Raw genomic sequence first — 19303 nt, 5'->3', positions numbered from 1 at the left:
GACGGGCGGTAATACATAATATATGGGGCATTTTCTATGAAAAGGGACCTTATTGTCGATGGCGCTGACGCCGCACAGCGTTCTCCTTCTTGACCCACATCCACCCTTATAATGCCGAGCCGGCTTTGTCATGACTTTGTCAGTAGAAAAGGAGGCAAATTTGAAAATCATTTGAAAATAGTAGGTGCAAAGCAAAGGATAGATCTTCCACACAAATTTTAAACTTTTTTTATTTATTTATTTCATGACCATGGATACAAGTCCTTCAGTCGCACTTTTTCTAATAACAAAGTTGGCTTGCCAGAGTAAATGATGACATGGCTGATATTTACAGACGAAAAATTTTACTATAGTTGGTCAAGCAAATCTTGTCAGTAGAAATTCAAATTTTCTATGGGCCGATAACTCTTTGCGCCTACATTTTTTAAATTTGCTGCCATTTTTAAATGACAAGATTTGCGCCAACTATATTAATGGTAACAAAAATGTACTTAATCACATTTTACATATTACTTTATATTATTCAAAATATTATCTCATTCAATGTTGATAATTCTTGAATTTATCAATTTATTTATAAATGAATACTTTGATGAAACGGAACGTTGACGTCAAGAACTGAGAAAACACAAACGTAATCGTAATAGTTAGTGCAGTATCGGAACGCATGCTGTAAAAATATGGCGGCGGCAATTGTTAGTTCGGCTCGTCAGGGTAAATAAATGCTTTTTATATTAAACTCTACATATTATCAAGCTTAAACTAGTTTTAAACTGGCTCTAAAAATGTATTTTAAGTATTAAAAGTGTTACTTTTCATATATGATACAGTTAAAAAGTTGTTTTACAGTGACGTTGCGTATCAGCTGTTTGTGAAGTTATCGTATTTTATGAATTTCCTCAGTGTTCTTAAATTATTGAAGCTTAAGTTTAGTCGAAAATACTTTTATCAATGTTTGTTCTAAATAATTCTAAAGTTCTGTTACGCAATGTAGTGTAAGAAACAAAAGTTCAAAGTTCACTTTATTTGTTTTGATTGGTATTCATTTGTTTTGATTGATATTTTTATAAATTTCAGTGGGGAGGCTAACAAATGCTGCCAGAAGACTTTATTCAGACCAATTCCCGAAAATAACAACACATTATACGATACACCCTAGAGATAAGGACCCAAGATGGAAAGGTAAATAATGTGATAAAAATTAGGGTTGTCTCATTATATAATTAAAGGTAATTTAATTACAGAATCATCGAATTTACTAGTTAAACATTTAAAAATAGAATTAGTTATTTCCATCGAATCATTATCATTTGCCTAATATTGTTGTGCAAGGTCATGGATAACATGTGTTTCTATGTGGCATAATTATGTTGTTGGATGAGTGCCATTGAATTTTATTAAACATTTTCTGTTCTTTGAGTGTATAGTAATAAAATTTATTACTAAGGTTTTTTTCTACAAAATTCTGTATTTAAAAATGGGCATTATTTATAAAAACTATGATTGCAACACATTTATTTTTTGTATGGAATCCGCTGCAAAATAAAATAAAGTAGAAAAAACCTTCAGCTGTATTCAGCAGGTTTACTTCCAAGTCTACAGCCCTACTAAAATTATTGTGTCAGTAACACAACATTATCAAGATTGTTAGGGTTCCATACCCAAAGGGTAAAAAAGGGAACATATTACCGAGACTCCACTGTCCGTCTCTTTCACCAGGCTGCATCTCATGAACCGTGATAGCTAGTTGAAATGATCACAGATGATGTATTTCTGTTGCCGCTATAACAACGAATACTAAAAAGTACGGAACTGTCGGTGGGCGAGTCCAACTCGCACTTGTTCAGTTTTCGTTTTCATTAACACTATAATCATATTTATGAGAACATTTTTAAATGACAACTTTAATTTATTTAAACTTTATTACACAGTACATTATAGTACAAATGGCAGACTTAATTAATGGAGCTTTGGGACAATTATATCATGTAGATATTGACATTATATGATAAAATTATGATAAACGAAATAAATGTCATATACAAAGGAAAAAATGACTAAGGCCTCCAGTGCCCGGGGCAGGTTTTTTTTGTAATGTATATAGCATTTATTTCGTTAATATTTTAAATAGTAGTCTGTCTTGGAAAAACACAAATTATAATAATTTCATAGGAAGTAATTTAATTTGTTCTTAGAAAATATAATAGTCACTTAACAAATAGTTTTTGGCATATTTTAATATAAATATATTATTTTACAGATATAAACATGGAGCGTATGGCAGAGGAGACAGACATCCTGATTATTGGTGGTGGTCCAGCGGGCATGGCTGCGGCCATCAGAGCTCGACAGATTGCAGAGGAGAAGGGAGCTGTAAGTTCATATTATATACATATATATATTGTTAATAAACCAACAAAAACAAAATCTTAAAAAAGAACCTAGTTATATGTAAGAAATCTGCAATGCAGGTTTTGTCTGGTGGCTACAAATGCAAATCAGCAACATGCTTCGTCCCAAACATACCAATGATGATATCGGCCACGGGCTTCGTCTTTTTTTAAATAGTAATCTAAGTTAAATAAAATAACCGTCAACCGTCAGTTTTCAATAGAAAATGTTGTGTTGAAAGAGGTAATAAACCAACCTGCATGCAATGATTTTATGTCAAGGTCTATGCTATCTGAGAAACTTCTAATAAGTAGATTAACATTATTTTTGTCCTTGCATGAGAAGAAAAATATAAAGCAATTATAAAATTACTGGTTACAAACTAAAATTATACAAAAACTGTTTAAACAAAACTTCATTAACCTATACTATTCATTACAATAACCTTTGATTTAGTTATTCTATTTTTGGAACAGGTAATTTATAAATAAAATTTGAAAAAATTGGTCTAGTGAATTTTGTAGAACAAAAAATTGATGGTTCTGTACCTGTATAAGTACAAAACAATATTTAAAGAGTCTTTGGCGCTAGGCCGGGAAAACGCTAGGTCGAAGAAGAAGAAGACCTATTTAAAGAGTTGCAAATAAATTAATGACCTTTTTCACAGGAAGTTCGAGTAACTCTACTAGAGAAAGCCGCCGAGGCCGGAGGCCACATACTCTCAGGGGCCTGCGTGGATCCCATCGCGTTGAATGAGCTCATCCCCGACTGGAAGGAGAAGGGGGCACCCATGGACACGGTGGTTAATTCTGACAAGTTCGGATACTTGACCAAGAGCGGGAGGATTCCTATCCCGGTTTTACCAGGTGAGGATAAACATTGTGTTTTAAACTGTAATAGATGTCATATATTAAAGAAAAAGTGACGAAGCCCTCAGTGGTGAAGGCCGGACGGCTATTACAGTTCATAATTTATATATGTATAGTAGTGTGACTACTTATAAAAAAACACAAATCAAAATATTTAATAAAATAATTTGATTTGTTCCCAAAGTTGAGTATTGTGTTTTAATTTAGGGGACACATGCCCCAGGCCTAGTTGTTTCGATTTTCTATCAAGCAAAACCAATATCTTTAGTTTAGTTCATGTTTGACGTTAATTTTAATGACGTTTTTTTTCAGGTATGCCTATTTACAACCACGGCAACTACGTTGTCCGGTTGGGACACCTGGTCAGATGGATGTCGGAACAGGCTGAAGCGGCCGGTGCCGAGGTAAATAGCGTATTGTGTTGCAGCAGGCGAGGCGTATCCTGATTGTGATTACAGGTTATGAATTTGATCTTGATTCGTTACGGATATGACTTGTCAGTGTCAAAAGTTACGTTTCTGGTTAAATATATGTCATCATATTATTTTAAAAAAATCGGACAAGTGCGAGTCGGACTCGCCCACCGAGGGACGTTCTTTTTAGTATTTGTTGTTGTAGCGGCAACATAAATACATCATCTGTGAAAATTTCAACTGTCTAGCTATCACGGTTCATGAGATACAGCCTGGTGACAGACAGACGGACAGGGGAGTCTTAGTAATAGGGTCCCGTTTTTACCCTTTGGGTACGGAACCCTAAAAACGTATAACATCAGTACTTCTCTCTCTTAGGTATGGCCGGGCTGCGCAGGCGCCGAGCTCCTCTACCGCGACGACGGTTCCCTGAAAGGTGTGGCCACAGGGGACGTGGGCATCGCCAAGGACGGGAGCCCCAAGGACATGTTCGAGCGCGGCATGGAATTCCATTCCAAGATCACCATCTTTGCTGAAGGTACGTTTTAAACCCGCGACCACAGGGCGGACACGCTATACAGTCTGGCAAAAAAGAGTAGAAATTAAAAAGTTGCAACACTGTAGTGTCGTCCCTTTCAAATCAATCTAAGAAAAATGGGACGACACTACAGTGTTGCCGCTTTTTAATTTCTACTCTTTTGCCAGACTGTACATCAAAAATCACGAAGAAGAATATCAGCTCTTTTTCTTTTCTATAATAATGATGTAAGGCATTTTTGGCATATAATTGTTTTTTTTTTTGCATAATACGTAGGGGGCTTAGTAAATTTTAAATCCTTTTTTTAAATTTTTAATACATTATCAGATTTTGTGCGAAATGCACCAAAATCTGATAAGGTTTAAAACTAAAACTTTACTTCTCTGTAACATTTTTTCTAGGTTGTCACGGACATTTAACAAAGATGGTGTCCAAAAAGTACAATTTAAGAGAGAAGAGTGAACCTCAGTCATATGGTATCGGTCTGAAAGAGTTGTGGGAAGTCAAACCTGAGGTATTTATAATTTACATATCTATTTTTTATAATAACTTAGTGTTTGACACCATCCCATCATTGAAACCTTCAGTTGGAATTAAGTCTGTTAAACATTTAGGCTTACTTGATCTAGCAATTAGCAAAGAAATAAAGATTGTGATGTCGTCACACGCGTCGGGACGAGTGGGACGGCATCCGATCTCCCTTAGTCCAGACGGGACCTCGGGTTGTCTCTCGACTTAGCCCAGGAGTGAGGGGACACAGGGGTGAATGAAGAAACACTGGTTTACAACTAGATAATCTGCGGGCTTTTATGCTGGTTTATTTATCGAACTATACTTATGCTATAACATATGTTATTGAGCGCGGGACGGGATCCCTTATCCGGGATGTCAGTGACGGGCACGAGTCCCTAAGCTACTCGCGACAACTGTACGGAGTTGTTCTGATCCTCGGGGCGGCTATCAGGGTCAGGCTAACGTTAGGCGGTACGGTGATAGGGATTACCGAAGGGTAGCGTGCCACTTTCTATCCCTTCGGGGGGAAGACAAGGGATCTCAGGACGAGGATATGTGGTGATGCGTCCTCCACGCACGGCACCGTCTATCCTCTAAGGGTGGAGAAGCCTCTACCAAAGGCATTGTGCTGACGCGTGACCACACGCCGCACGAGCGGCACCTCGGGATGAGGGGGAGGAAGCTCTGGATGCTGATGCGTCTATCACACACCGCCCGGCTAGAGTGCAGTGCCCCTAGCAGCCTGTCGACTGCGAGAAACACTGCCGCGCTGCTCGGAGTGCGCGGCGTTATACAGATTGGATTAAATTTAGATTTATTTATTTCAGGATAAAAATTACACTATAAATTTGCATCAATGTCAAAATTATGCTACACAGCTACACAATAATTATGCTACAGTGTGGAAAGAATAAATGGGCCCTGGAGGGAACGTGCTTTAAAACCTTAAGTTAGCTCATTTTGCTTAAACATTATTTTATTTTTAAAAAGAAACAAAAGTGCATTCGAAGATTTTTTGAAATTCACTTGTTTCACCCGGGAATCGAACCGACTAAAAAAAAACGCTATTTTATTCTACTATTCGCTACAGTTAATATTAATGATAACATTTCTCCAAGAAACATTACGCCTTACACTCGTCTGTTGTACAAAATATCCATAAAATCGAATATTAGTATTCAAGAATATTTCTAGACAAGCAAAGTTAAAAAAAAAGGAAAATCTTTTAATGCAGTTTTGTTTATTTAAAAAAATAAAAGAATAAGAATAATAATAATTTATTTTTTTAACAGAAACATGGTATAAGTTGCACAAATGTTGTCCTGTATGTCTCAAACTAGGCTGAGCCTGTATCTTGTTAAAAGAATGTTTCCTTCAAGCAAAATGAGCTAACTTAAGGTTTTGAGGTACTTTCCCTCCAGGGCCCATTCATTCTTTCCACACTGTATACGGGTCGGTTGCGGTCGGTCGGGCGGCGCTCCGTGGCTGCGATGCCGCCTTGTATTGTGTGCGCGCTGTGGGCGCGTCATCACAATATTAAATGCAAGCACTAAACAAAATCGTAGTCTCATCGAGACATTGTTTTTTTTACAACATAAAAAATATTAAACGTATCTTTTTACCATCATCAGAACCACAAACCCGGCCTAGTCGAGCACACAATCGGCTGGCCGTTGGACAAGAACACATACGGCGGTTCCTTCATCTACCACCTACAAGTGCCCGAGGGCGAAGCTCCCTTAGTGGCGATGGGCTTCGTCATAGGACTGGACTACGCCAACCCGTACCTGAGTCCGTTTAAGGAGTTCCAGCGATTCAAGCTGCATCCATATGTGAAGCCACTGTTCGAAGGTAATACACATAAATATGAAATAGATCAACACCGGCCAGTGTCAGAGGGCGAAGCCCCTAGTAGTGACGGGCTTTGTAATAGGCCTGGACTACGCCAATCCTTACCTTAGCCCGTTTAAGAAGTTCCAGCGGTTCAGCTCACAGAGCCCCTAGTTTCGCTTATTGACAGAGCGCTAGCGAAGGTCTCCGTTTCAGATTGTCCGGATGTTCTCCAGGTCGCATGTCCCAACCGATTTTCGCACCGAGAACGCTGACTTAGGACTCTTCCATACTTATCAACGGTTTGTTTCTTTATCGCCGCTTCGCATTCGCGGTAAATTCGCTTGCCGTGGGCCGCCGCGCCGCGCCGCTTAGCTTCTAAATCGCTCACATAGGACACACCTATACGTATTACGTATCATTTGTGGTATATTGTACAAAAAAAATCAGCCATATCGTGTCTGGAGGAGCCCAAACTTGGTATGTTTCGAAAATTCTTTTTGTTTTAATAAAAAAAAAATGCCCGAAATGTAATGATGTGATATATTTTTAGAATCGCCTCAAAAAGCCCTTTCGTATGATACCACACTCGATAGGTTTTGGATTTTTTTTTTTTTTTCATACAAAAAAAATAATGTTTTACCACTCCCCCCCGCAGCGAAATTTTTTTAGGAACTGCGGGTAAAAAAAATTGTTTTGGCCTCTAGTATGTGTGTGCCAAACGGCTAACCTGTACATCGATTTGCGGTATTCCTTTGAAATTGGGGTCGAGCGGCTTCCGCTACGCGTCGCGCCGCGTTCGCGAGTTGTTCGCCTACGTAAGACGCTGCCTTAGATTTGTTGTTTGGTAACTGATTAGGTATAGATAGGTACGACAATACAACATACGGTTTTAAAAATCTCGTTCTTTTTAATCCAAATAGTACATTTCACACGTGTTGTAAACAACGTTTTTTAATACAATTGCGAAAAAATAATAAATTAATATATCATTAGTAGAATCATACCACCAAACCAAACCAAAACCAAAAGTACCTATACAGCCCTTGATACTTGAGCTGCCGCAGCCCGCGATACCTTCATACTCGTGCGCGCCCCGGCCGCGGCCGCCGCGGGCCCGGCGCGGGTTGGTCAACGACACCTCCGAGTAACGAGTGAGGCCCTGGTACCTGCTCAAGCTAAATTCAATTTTAACTGCGTTTCGAAAGTATAGTTTGGAACTAAAAAGTAAAAAGGACTAGTTCGAGAAATTGAGCTTCTCGCACGCTACGCAGCCACAAAAAGTACCACTTTTTGAGCAACTGTATTAAAAAGCATGTTATTGTTAAGGTGGATCTCGGATAGCGTACGGCGCTCGAGCCCTCGTGGAGGGCGGCTGGCAGTGCATGCCGGCGCCCGCGTTCCCCGGCGGCTGTCTGGCCGGCGACACGGCCGGCTACCTCAACATGCCCCGCATCAAGGGCACGCACAACGCCATGAAGAGTGGTGACTATACGCTCTGCTTTTGTAGCCCATATACTAAAGTGACATCCCAGCCAGCCTCGTGGTGGCAAACTTTTCCTTTGATTGTTAATTCCGTTTAGTGACTAATTTAGGTATTTGATAAAAACAAGGCTGACGTGCTATACATATGTGAAAAACCATTAAAATTATCTTTCTTTCACTGACTGATGAAAAGGGGATTCTCCTTTTCGTTACTAGTGCTGTCACGTTATTGGATGAAAAAAAAAAGGGCCCGGTGAAGACCTATCTAAAACCATTGAGACAGTCGCTTAAAGGAAAAATTCTTCTGCTTCAGTTCTTCAATAATATTTGAAAGATATATGCAGTCATAGGATTATGATGAATTGAATTATAAAGAAAATCTAAATGATCTTTAAATTGAAAACAATGTGTCCAAATTTTGTATTAATTAGTACAGTGTCCAATACTGATCTAATGATAATTTTTCAGGCATGTTGGCGGCCGAGGCCGCGATGGATCTCATAATATCGGGCGAGGCCACTCACGACAAAGGCGTCGTGCCCTCTGCATACGAAGACAGGCTTAAGCAGTCCTTCGTTTACAAGGAGCTGAAGGTAACAACAACACTAACTAGCTATTATTGGACCCTTATATATGTCTGTGCAAGGTAAGGTATTGGCATGTTGGCCGAGGCCGCGATGGATCTCATAATATCGGGCGAGGCCACTCACGACAAAGGCGTCGTGCCCTCTGCATACGAAGACAGGCTTAAGCAGTCCTTCGTTTACAAGGAGCTGAAGGTAACAACAACACTAACTAGCTATTATTGGAGCCTTATATATGTCTGTGCAAGGTAAGGTATTGGCATGTTGGCCGAGGCCGCGATGGATCTCATAATATCGGGCGAGGCCACTCACGACAAAGGCGTCGTGCCCTCTGCATACGAAGACAGGCTTAAGCAGTCCTTCGTTTACAAGGAGCTGAAGGTAACAACAACACTAACTAGCTATTATTGGACACTTATATATGTCTGTGCAAGGTAAGGGATTCCAGGCATGTTGGCCGAGGCCGCGATGGATCTCATCATATCGGGCGAGGCCACTCACGACAAAGGCGTCGTGCCCTCTGCATACGAAGCCAAGCTTAAGCAGTCCTTCGTTTACAAGGATCTGAAGGTAACAGCAACACTAACTGATCATTACTGGAACCTTACGTCTTGCAATAAGGGTTTCCAGGCATGTTGGCCGAGGCCGCGATAAATCTCATCATATCAAGCGAGGCCACTCACGATAAAGGCGTCGTGCCCTCTACCTGTAACGACAAGCTTAAACAGTGCTTCGTTTATAAGGAGTTGAAGGCAAAAAGAACATTATAACTGGCCATTACTAGACTTTATGTATTTGCAATAAGGTTTACAGTGTTTTACATTGATAACATGGAGTTGATCTGATGATGCAATCGGAGGAGGCCATTTTCGTTCGCTTGTCCAATGTTGTTCATCTTAGAACTTAAATATTATGTTGACCTTAACCCTTAAATGCATAATGATGTATATATGCATCGTATATTTGATGGTTTTTTTAAATACTATGATTTTTTTCTTTATTTTTCCCTCAATCTATACAACATGACACATCTATTTCAATTTATTAAAAAGTTATACAAAAAATCATGCATTTAAGGGTTAATAAAAATAACAATACGTGTACTACATTTTATAAAAATCCGAACGTCTACTCAATTTATCGTTAGACAAACTTTCGAAAATGAAAAATGTATGCACTAACGATGAGCTGTACGCCTAGCACATGATACGCGCAACAGTATCTCGCGGTGAGATAAACTACCCGTCTTTTTCTATGTTAATTAAAGAGGAACGGGTAGTCTATCTCACCGCGAGATACTGTCGCGCCAATCATGTGCTAGCCCGGCTAGCCTCACTATACGACCTCACGTCGTTCGGTTGATAAACATAGGAATTAGAGATGGGGCGAATATGGACTTTGCCGAATACGAATATTCGGCCGAACATTCGGTTCGGCTCATACCGAACCGAATATTCGGTTGGGCTAAAACTGTCTAAAAAGCGGAAAACAAGTTCATACATGTCCGTGGTACTGTACGCATCACGTATTTTTGATCCTTCCCCGTCCGACCGACCGGGAACTTTTATGAAAAGAAACGGTACCGTCTCATGCCTAAGGGCCTACCGTGAACACCGAAGTTCGCAAATTGCCGGCATCTTTCTCTGTCAACCTAGTTACGCCATAAGTGGAGTAAAAGAGATCGCAAAGTGCACCCCCGCCAGCGCCCTTAAAAAAAATTGTTTATTCGGTAAATATTCGGCAGTGCGAACCGAACTATTCGGCCGAATACGATCATTGAAAAATATGCCGAATACCGAATAATTACCGAATATTAGGCCCATCTTTAATTGGAATGGTAATGTTGTTTGCAGCAAGTCCGCAACGTGCGGCCGTCCTTCCACACGAAGTTGGGGCTATGGGGCGGTCTGGCGTACGGTGGCTTCTCCGTGATCTCGCGCGGAGCCGAACCCTGGACCTTCAGCCATGGAGGTACTCTATATTCATAAAACAGTTTCGTTACTTACATACTGACAGACAACTGAGACAACACACAATCGAAATAGTTGTAGGTTTATATATTTGGGTAGGAGAGAAATTCTATTGACTTTTGTCGATAAACGATTGTCACTTGGCCACTATATAATTATTACTGTAATTTAATGTAATTTACTTGACATTTGACGACCGGTCTGGCCTAGTGGGTAGTGACCCTGCCTGTGAAGCCGACGGTCCTGGGTTCGAATCCCCATAAGGGCATTTATTTGTGTGATGAACACAGATATTTGTTCCTGAGTCATGGGTGTTTTCTATGTATTTGTATATTATATATCGTTGTTTAAGTACCCATAACACAAGACTTCTTGAGCTTACTGTGGGACTTAGTCAATCTGTGTAAGAATGTCCTATAATAGTTATTATTTATTTATTTATTTATACCAAAGATAGATATAACTTCGTAATAGATGGATACAGTCTAAGGAAAAAACGTGCCTCGAAAAGCACGAAAATTTGATTCTCGATCAGATGGCGCCACTAGTTTTGGCCTACACTCGTATAGAGGACGTTGACTGTTTCGTTTGTTATTTATAATTTTAACGCATACCAGTGAAAGAACATGGGTCAAAATCATATAAAAATAATTAATGCAAATAAAAAAAACATTTATCCATATTTAAATACATTTTAACGTATTTTTATAAATCTTCATTTTTAGTTTTAAAGTATGTCGATAGATGGCAGTGAATTTACAGTGGTTACAAAATTTACTATGACAGTACCGCTCTATCTTATTATATCCTCATTGTTTATACTAATGTAATGTGATATGATCCTAAGTAGGTCAAAATAAATGAATTTATTTTTTTATTTATAGGTTTGTACACCTTATGTAATGAAGTTAGCAACTGTCAAAGGATGACGCCATCATAGCTTGCCCCTTTTTCTATGAAATTTAGTTTAGTTTAGTGGACATTCCATTAAAAAAAACAAAAATTTGACACAATTCTGGGGATTGACAGGGCAAGCTATGCTGGCGCCATCTGTTAAATATTTCGACCGGTCAACCCCATAGCCGCATAACAGTTAAACATGTCCCAGGAGTAGCTAAGTAAATTAAAATAATATAAGAAAAAAAGCAGCAGAAAGTGTATACAGGTGTTTCTTTAGTCACCTGCAATTTAGCGATTTCGGAGTTGGTACCATAGTAAAAAATGCTCAGTAGGACCTAATATCCGCGCTGTAAACGCAGGTGACTAAAAAGACACCATGTAGAACTTTTTTTAACTTATAGTAAAATCGTGTTTCAGGAGCGGATCACGCGAAGCTAAATCCGGCGAAGGAATGCCAGCCCATCGAATACCCGAAACCTGACGGAGTCGTCACGTTCGACTTACTATCCTCCGTCGCGTTGACAGGTATAGTCACAGTCAAAAATATCTGTATTAACATACAAGAGGTTTAGGAATATCTGAAAACGCAGTTCTTAATTAATTATTTTTACCTTTAACTTAAATCTTAGGCTGGTATTTCATTTCGGTAGTGAAATGTTGCGTTTATGTATATTGTTGCTATACAATATTTTTTTAAATAAAATGTAAGGAATCGAATGGTACCGTTATTTTTCCTATTTGAAAGTAAAAAAAAAGTTATCGAAACCGGTATTTTTATGATTCCAATATATTTTTTATTTTCCAATTTATTGTGATAAATTGCTCATTTTCTATCTAGATCAAAAATAGATATAACTCCGTAATAAATAGAAAATTTGATTCTCGTTCAGAGGGCGCTACTAGTTTTGGCCTACAGTCGTATAGATGGCGTTGACGGTTTCGTTTGTTATTTAACAATTTTAACGCAAATCAGTGAAAGAACATGGGTCAAAATCATCAAAATAATTAATGCAAATAAAAAAAATCATTTATCTATATTTAAATACATTTTATCGTATTTTTACTAATCTTCAATTTTAGTTTTAAAGTGTGTCGACAGATGGCAGTGAATTTACTGGGGTTACAAAATTTACTATGACAGTACCGCTCTAGTATAAGTTACTCTATGACTAGATTTAGTTATATAATTCAACATGTGTCAAGTACCCTATTACGAGTATGATCGTTGTTACTTTCAGGCACTAACCACGAGGGCGACCAGCCGCCGCACCTGACGCTGCGGGACGACTCCGTGCCCGTCGCCGACAACCTCGCCGTGTACCACGGGCCCGAGGCGCGGTTCTGTCCCGCAGGTTAACAAACACAAACATAAACATAAACATAAACATAAACATAATCATAAACATAAACATAAACATAAACATAAACATAAACATAAACATAAACATAAACATAAACACCGCTCTACTCTACAAACAATACTTGCTACTTTAACCCAATGTGCATTACAATGTACACTTTGTTTCAATCTAATTTGAACCTTACACTAACTGAATTAAGTAGCATTTAATAAAACTATGAAAACGGATTATATCGCGTATATTGAATTTACAATACATCCCGACGTTTCGAACCCTTTACAGCGTTCGTGGTCAACGGGTGACACCGTTTTATTTCATGAGTAACTATCGCGGTAACCGAAGACAATATTAAGTAGCATTTCTTTTGTTTCAATGTTTTCTAAAACAAACGAGTCACCCTAATCTTCTATACAACGAGGTTCAAATTAAAAATAGGGAAACTGTATAGTGGTCCTTACGATGTTAATACTACATTTCAATGCAAGTGTGGAAAGTGTATTATTATTTGCGAGTCCGAGATGTCTTTGAGCAGTGAACGAATAAAAGACATGGGACAAGTTAATAATAACACTTTAACACGTATATTGAACGACGTTTTTAATACATTTGTGAAAAATTACAATTAAACAAATATTGGTTACATGAGTATTACACTAATACACTTACAGTTACGAATTTTATGTTATATATACGATATTATATTATATTATTATTGTTCCTATTTAAAAATCCATTTACTGGGCTTATATCATTTATTTATTAACATACTAGAAAAACGCAAACAGCCAATTATTATAGCCGCGGGCCGCGTCTACTCGACCCGATCAGCTATCATTTCTAGCTATAGGAGATAGTAAGGTTCTTACGTATCTCGTTTTTACAAGACCGTCGTGTATGCTCGTGCGAAAACTGCTTAAAATCAAAGATCCTCTCCAAAGATCCTCTCTATCAAACAACCTTGTCAGTAGAAAAAGGCGCGAAGTTCAAAGTTTCTATGGGACAATGTCATTTTTTAAATTTGCCGCTTTTGCTGACGGAAATGACTTGACAGTCTATATGTAACTTTTATATTTTTTAAGAATCTCATCCGTGTTCATACAGCTTATATTGCTCAATTATATTGAATGGTACTGAATGGCAGAATAAGTTGTGCCTTTAACTTTTTTTTTTAAATTAAAGAGGGAAATTGTTTTGACGTTTTTCATGTGAAGGTTCGATTTGAGTGATGCTTGTTGATTAAATAATGATTAATTATTTTACCTTATTTCCTCGCATTTTTGGAGAAAAGCCACTATAGATGCCTCAGCAGGAATAACAATTCGTGGATTCGTCTTCTTAGTTAGACTCCGCTTCGCGTCGTCGCCGTCGTCCGAGAAAATCAAAACTCGTCCACGAATTGCCCTTTCCCGGCCTCTGCAATACGTCCTATTAAATACAGTAAAATAAATAAGTGGTGTATAAAATATCATGGTTACATTTTAGTATGGATCCATTCACATATTGGAACTTTCAGAAGTCTTGATAGATGACATCACTTTTTCGAAATGTGTAAATGTCACTAATTTATATGTATTTCCAGGTGTATATGAATTTGTACCAATGGAAACTGGAGACGGACAGAGACTACAGATAAATGCACAAAACTGCATACATTGTAAGTACACTTAGCGCCACTTGCACCATCCCACTGACCCAGGGTTAAGCGGTTAAACCCAGTGTCAAATTCTACTGGTAACCATGGTAACTCCAGGTTTAACCGGTTAACCCGGTCTAGTGGGATGGTGCAAGTAGCCCTTCTTTTTTTTTCTTCTTCTTCATTTTGACAACCCTAAATAGCCGAAAGGGATAGTGCCATACATTAGAAAGGGACAGCATGATTCGACCTTAAACCGCTGGAACCCTACATTTTGGCTGGTTAATTTTCTATGGGAGGTAAATTTTTTTTTCGCGATTTCGTGGTTGGACCCATAGTAAAAGTTGCTCAGTATAATCCCAAAACGTCCCTTGGCAACGGAAATACACTTATTTTTTAGCCACCCTGTATATTATGCGACAGCACCAAGAAGTTATGCTCACGTGTATTTGCGTCTCACAGATACGCGCTCCGATTTACGTTTGCAGTCACGTGATGCTGGGCATTATTTTAAATATTTTTAATTAATTTATTACGCATATTTACACTTACAAAATATGATTTTCATCATTCTAATATTCCCTGCTATGGTAAAAACATAACATTTTATATATTCGCGATTCATGTCAACATCCCTATTCTTTGAATAGTTTGACACATAGAAACATATAATTGCAGGTAAGACGTGTGACATCAAGGACCCCTCGCAGAACATCAACTGGGTGGTGCCCGAGGGCGGCGGCGGACCCGCGTACAACGGCATGTAGACCCCACCGCCACGCCGACTTATTATATACCTCCTTCTATACCCCTAAACCCTCTTCCACACCAAACAATCTAATTGCTAATCAGATCGGTCAATTGAATTACGAATAATCTTAATCTTATAATAGTTATTTACGATACAAGTGCGGAAAAGAGGAAATTCGAAACGAGTGGCGATAAATTAAAACACGACCGCAGGGAGTGTTTTAAATCGACACGAGTTGCGAATTACCTATTCGCACGTGTATCGTACAACGTTTTACAGTACATATGGCCCTTTAAACTTTCGACATATGCACGAAAAGTGCTCTTTTACGCACTAGTGCAAGAAAGTAACACCATATGTACTGTAAAATTTTATTTCGACCCGAAAATATTTTATTTACTTACCGATAATACGTTACGCCACTATCTTTTTAGGGTTCCGTACCCAAAGGGTAAAAACGGGACCCTATTACTAAGACTTCGCTGTCTGTCTGTCTGTCTGTCCGTCTGTCACCAGGCTGTATCTCATGAACCGTGATAGCTAGCCAGTTGAAATTTTACAGATGATGTATTTCTGTTGCCGCTATAACAACAAATACTAAAAACAGAATAAAATAAATATTTAAGAGGGGTTCCCATACAACAAACCTGATTTTTTTACCGTTTTTTGCGTAATGGTACGGAACCCTTCGTGCGCGAGTCCGAGTCGCACTTGGCCGGTTTTTTCTTAACAGTGGATTGATTTTTACACGTTTTTAAGGCGCAACACGGCTTTATCGCGTTTTGTTGACACACATACGAATGCTAAGAGCGTTGGCGAGTGATAAAAATCTGTTATAACGAGTTGCTGCCGCCCAGCATCAACGCATGGAGCAAAATATATGTTGTATGTGACGGCTCTATACGAAGTAATATTTCAATGATCTGAAAGTCATAAGTTGAATACCATCAGTCGCACTGTATACTGATTGATAGTATTACTGTTATCCTCACATAAGAATACTGTATTTTGTCTAGCCATTTTTGTCACTAGATAAAATAACACATATTTATATCATAAATGTAATTGTACAATGGAATCATTTACCTATGACTGACTGATTGATTCAGTCTACAACTACATTAGGATGGTATTCCATCTGTCAAATGTCTTGGTCCAATGTGCATTGCGTCTCACTCTCTCATTAAAGTCATAAAGCAAAATGTGAGACGCAAATACACATTGAACCAAGAAATACCACCCGTAGTCACATTATAAACAGCACAAAATCTTATGATACCTGTAAATACATTCTGCTATCCTATATTCAAGGACAACCAGTGTCGAAAGCTCATTCAACTGTTTACTTTATAACACATTGCTTTCACATTTATTTTAATTATTTTTATCTTTAGGTTAAGCGGTTATCACATGCGCCGCCTACAAACCGCGCCAGTGTGATAACCGCTTTATCAACAAGCATACTGTATATCGCGACAGAAATAATCTAAAAACTGTCGGGCTGAGCTTGCCGGGAAAAAAACTTAAAACATGGAATATGTCTTCGCCGCTTATATTTATTTACACGTGTTTGTGACGTGAATGAAACTTGTGTCAAATAATGGCTACTACATAGTTATTACTAAATAACAACTAAAGAATCTGCTAAAAATAGTAGTGTATGTAGGCTCCAAAGTAATTTATCTGTTTTAACTGTTATGGTTACTAGTGGGTAATCTCTTATATGCCTTGATATGCGTCGTTCTCAAGTAAAAGATACCACATTGTCGCTTACCATAAAGGTGAAATTTGCTTGCATCTCTATACTAATAACCTGTTAGAGCGTGCTTGTGGTAAGCGACAATGTGGTACCTTTTACTTGAGTACGACACATATGCTTATTTACAGTTTTGAGAAAACATTTTATTAAACGATTCCTTTTGATCGTTGTAACTACTGCCATTGAAATCAAATATTCACTAGCAAAATCTTCATATTGTATACCTATTTTCTATTACAGTTTAATCAGAAAAAATATTGTTTATGCAACTTGACCTTTTTGTATAGACAGACAACAGATAAGTAAATACGCACATATTGTTTTATACACTGTAGTTAAAATTTTCGATTGGTCTTTTGACTAAGTAGTGAAGCATCATGGAGCTGTGTACATTGTATGTTGTTATATTTTAAAATAATCGATAAATTATTAAATGTACCGTGCAAATGTGCGAGTGTTAGATATCCGATTTTAGTATAAGCGTTATTTTATACAAAGTTTTCATGAATAAATGATTATTTTAGTACTTATAACTAGTTTTTACTGTAGAAAGCATTGGTTAGGTACCTCACGGTTATCCCTTCACTTCTGGATCTTCAAGAATTAAAACAAATGTTACACTGTAAATATAGCTTTTTGTAGCGATATGCTAAGAGCATTAGGCTGTTTTTTCCACTGAGGCAGAGTTAGCCGAAGATAAGACGTGCGGAAATCAACCAATACAATTGATTTTAATCCAGCGGAGCGGAGAAGAAATTTGAATTACAACCAATGCTATTGGTAGATTCCCGGACGTCTCCTCTCATCTCCGCCTCAGTGGAAAGGCAGCCTTATAGTTCATAAGGCTACGGGTTCACGTTTCACGCATGTCACGGGCTCACGGGTACACGCATGCCTTTTGTTAGCTGCAGCGGTATCATGGTCGCATTTTTATCACCTGTCGTGCCATGTGTCACTTTCGCACTTACATACATATATTTGTTAGAACGTGACAGGCATGGTCGCGCGTACGAGTACGTCGGCTTAAATTGCGCGCTTAACCCTTCCATCGTTAAAGACGACCACAGACGCTCACGATTTTGAAAATGAAAATGAAAATGAAAATATTTTATTTCATTAATAAAATGTTACATTACAAGGTAGTAGGTTGGGACTTCCTTTTAAGTATATTATACCTGTATCAGGAAGCCCCGCTCCTGCATGCGCCATGTTGCGGATTTTCATTGGAACTAATTTCTTACACTGGCAATAATTTTAATGATAGGTTGTCACTGTTGTCAGTGTCATTGTGGCGGTTTACTTGAATAATGCTTAAGTGTTGAATATTAATTAAATAATAAATGATAAAAATGCCCAAAACAATACATAGTAAGGAGCGGAACATTGTTAATAATGAAAATAATAAACTGCTGGAAAAGGACAGTTCGGGAAATTAAACTATTTCACTACGAAACATTTCCAAATTACCATCAGAGCTGACAGGTAAACAAATCAAAATGTCATTATAGTCTGGTTATTACGACTTAGTTATTGTAGTGTTATGTTATACAAGCGAGGAAACACAGTAACAAAAATGAATTTGAGTTTGAAAAATACTTTGGCTTTGGACACGATCAATCTTGTTAATTGACAATGTAGCAGAACCTATGTAAGGTTACGGAATATATACCTAGTAACATGACCATCATCATCATCATGTAGCCTTTTGGTGATAAAATCTTGGATGTAGGCGTCTTCCCTCGAATGGAGTAACATGATAGACGAAATATTTTTTCAGCTATAGAGCTGAACTAAGCTGATGGTGTGGCTAATAGTAGTCACACCATCTGGTATGTTACGACTAAATTAAATATATGTAAATTTATATAAATTTCTAGGTAAATCAGAGGCATCGATTACGCGGATTACGAGAGGTTGGACCTCCTGGAGTTTTATGCAAACCAAAAATAAAAAAGAAGATGCAATTAGACGATTTTCACCTATGTGGTGATACGTAAGAAAATACATGAATGATGAAGATGCCGTATATAGGCAAAAAAAGTACCGACTATAAAAAAAAGTGTAGACCAAATAAATGGGTTCTGATTTTGATTACGGTGAATAAAAGTAGATGTAAGTCAAACGAGTTGCCAATCCACATTGTTCAGACTATACTGAACTGTTGCCATATAAATGAGAATAATAGCGCCCTCTTGACAATGATCATATATTCCTGGTCAGGCTTTAATTGTAATTTATATGTCTCTAGATATGAGAGTTACATGCGCGATGTGCAACAACACAATGCGATGTTTAACAAGCGTCGT

General features: G+C 38.1%; 1 protein-coding gene across 1 annotated transcript; it reads left to right on the top strand.

Annotated features, from left to right (window-relative positions):
• The first annotated feature begins 633 nt into the window (after positions 1-633).
• Positions 634-17523, top strand: LOC134747135 (electron transfer flavoprotein-ubiquinone oxidoreductase, mitochondrial). The gene is made up of 15 exons (XM_063681716.1): positions 634-714; positions 1078-1182; positions 2261-2373; positions 3059-3257; positions 3573-3664; positions 4052-4211; positions 4613-4725; positions 6356-6575; positions 7884-8039; positions 8508-8632; positions 10477-10594; positions 11911-12018; positions 12732-12845; positions 14434-14508; positions 15166-17523. The coding sequence occupies exons 1-15, from the start codon at positions 681-683 to the stop codon at positions 15252-15254; spliced, it is 1821 nt and encodes a 606-aa protein (XP_063537786.1). The 5' UTR covers positions 634-680; the 3' UTR covers positions 15255-17523.
• The last annotated feature ends 1780 nt before the right edge of the window (positions 17524-19303 follow it).

This window comes from Cydia strobilella, chromosome 14 (genome assembly GCF_947568885.1).
Source record: "Cydia strobilella chromosome 14, ilCydStro3.1, whole genome shotgun sequence".
Classification (NCBI taxonomy): domain Eukaryota; kingdom Metazoa; phylum Arthropoda; class Insecta; order Lepidoptera; family Tortricidae; genus Cydia; species Cydia strobilella.
Note: the sequence above shows the minus strand (reverse complement) of the source record. Positions and strands in the feature narration are given on the sequence as shown.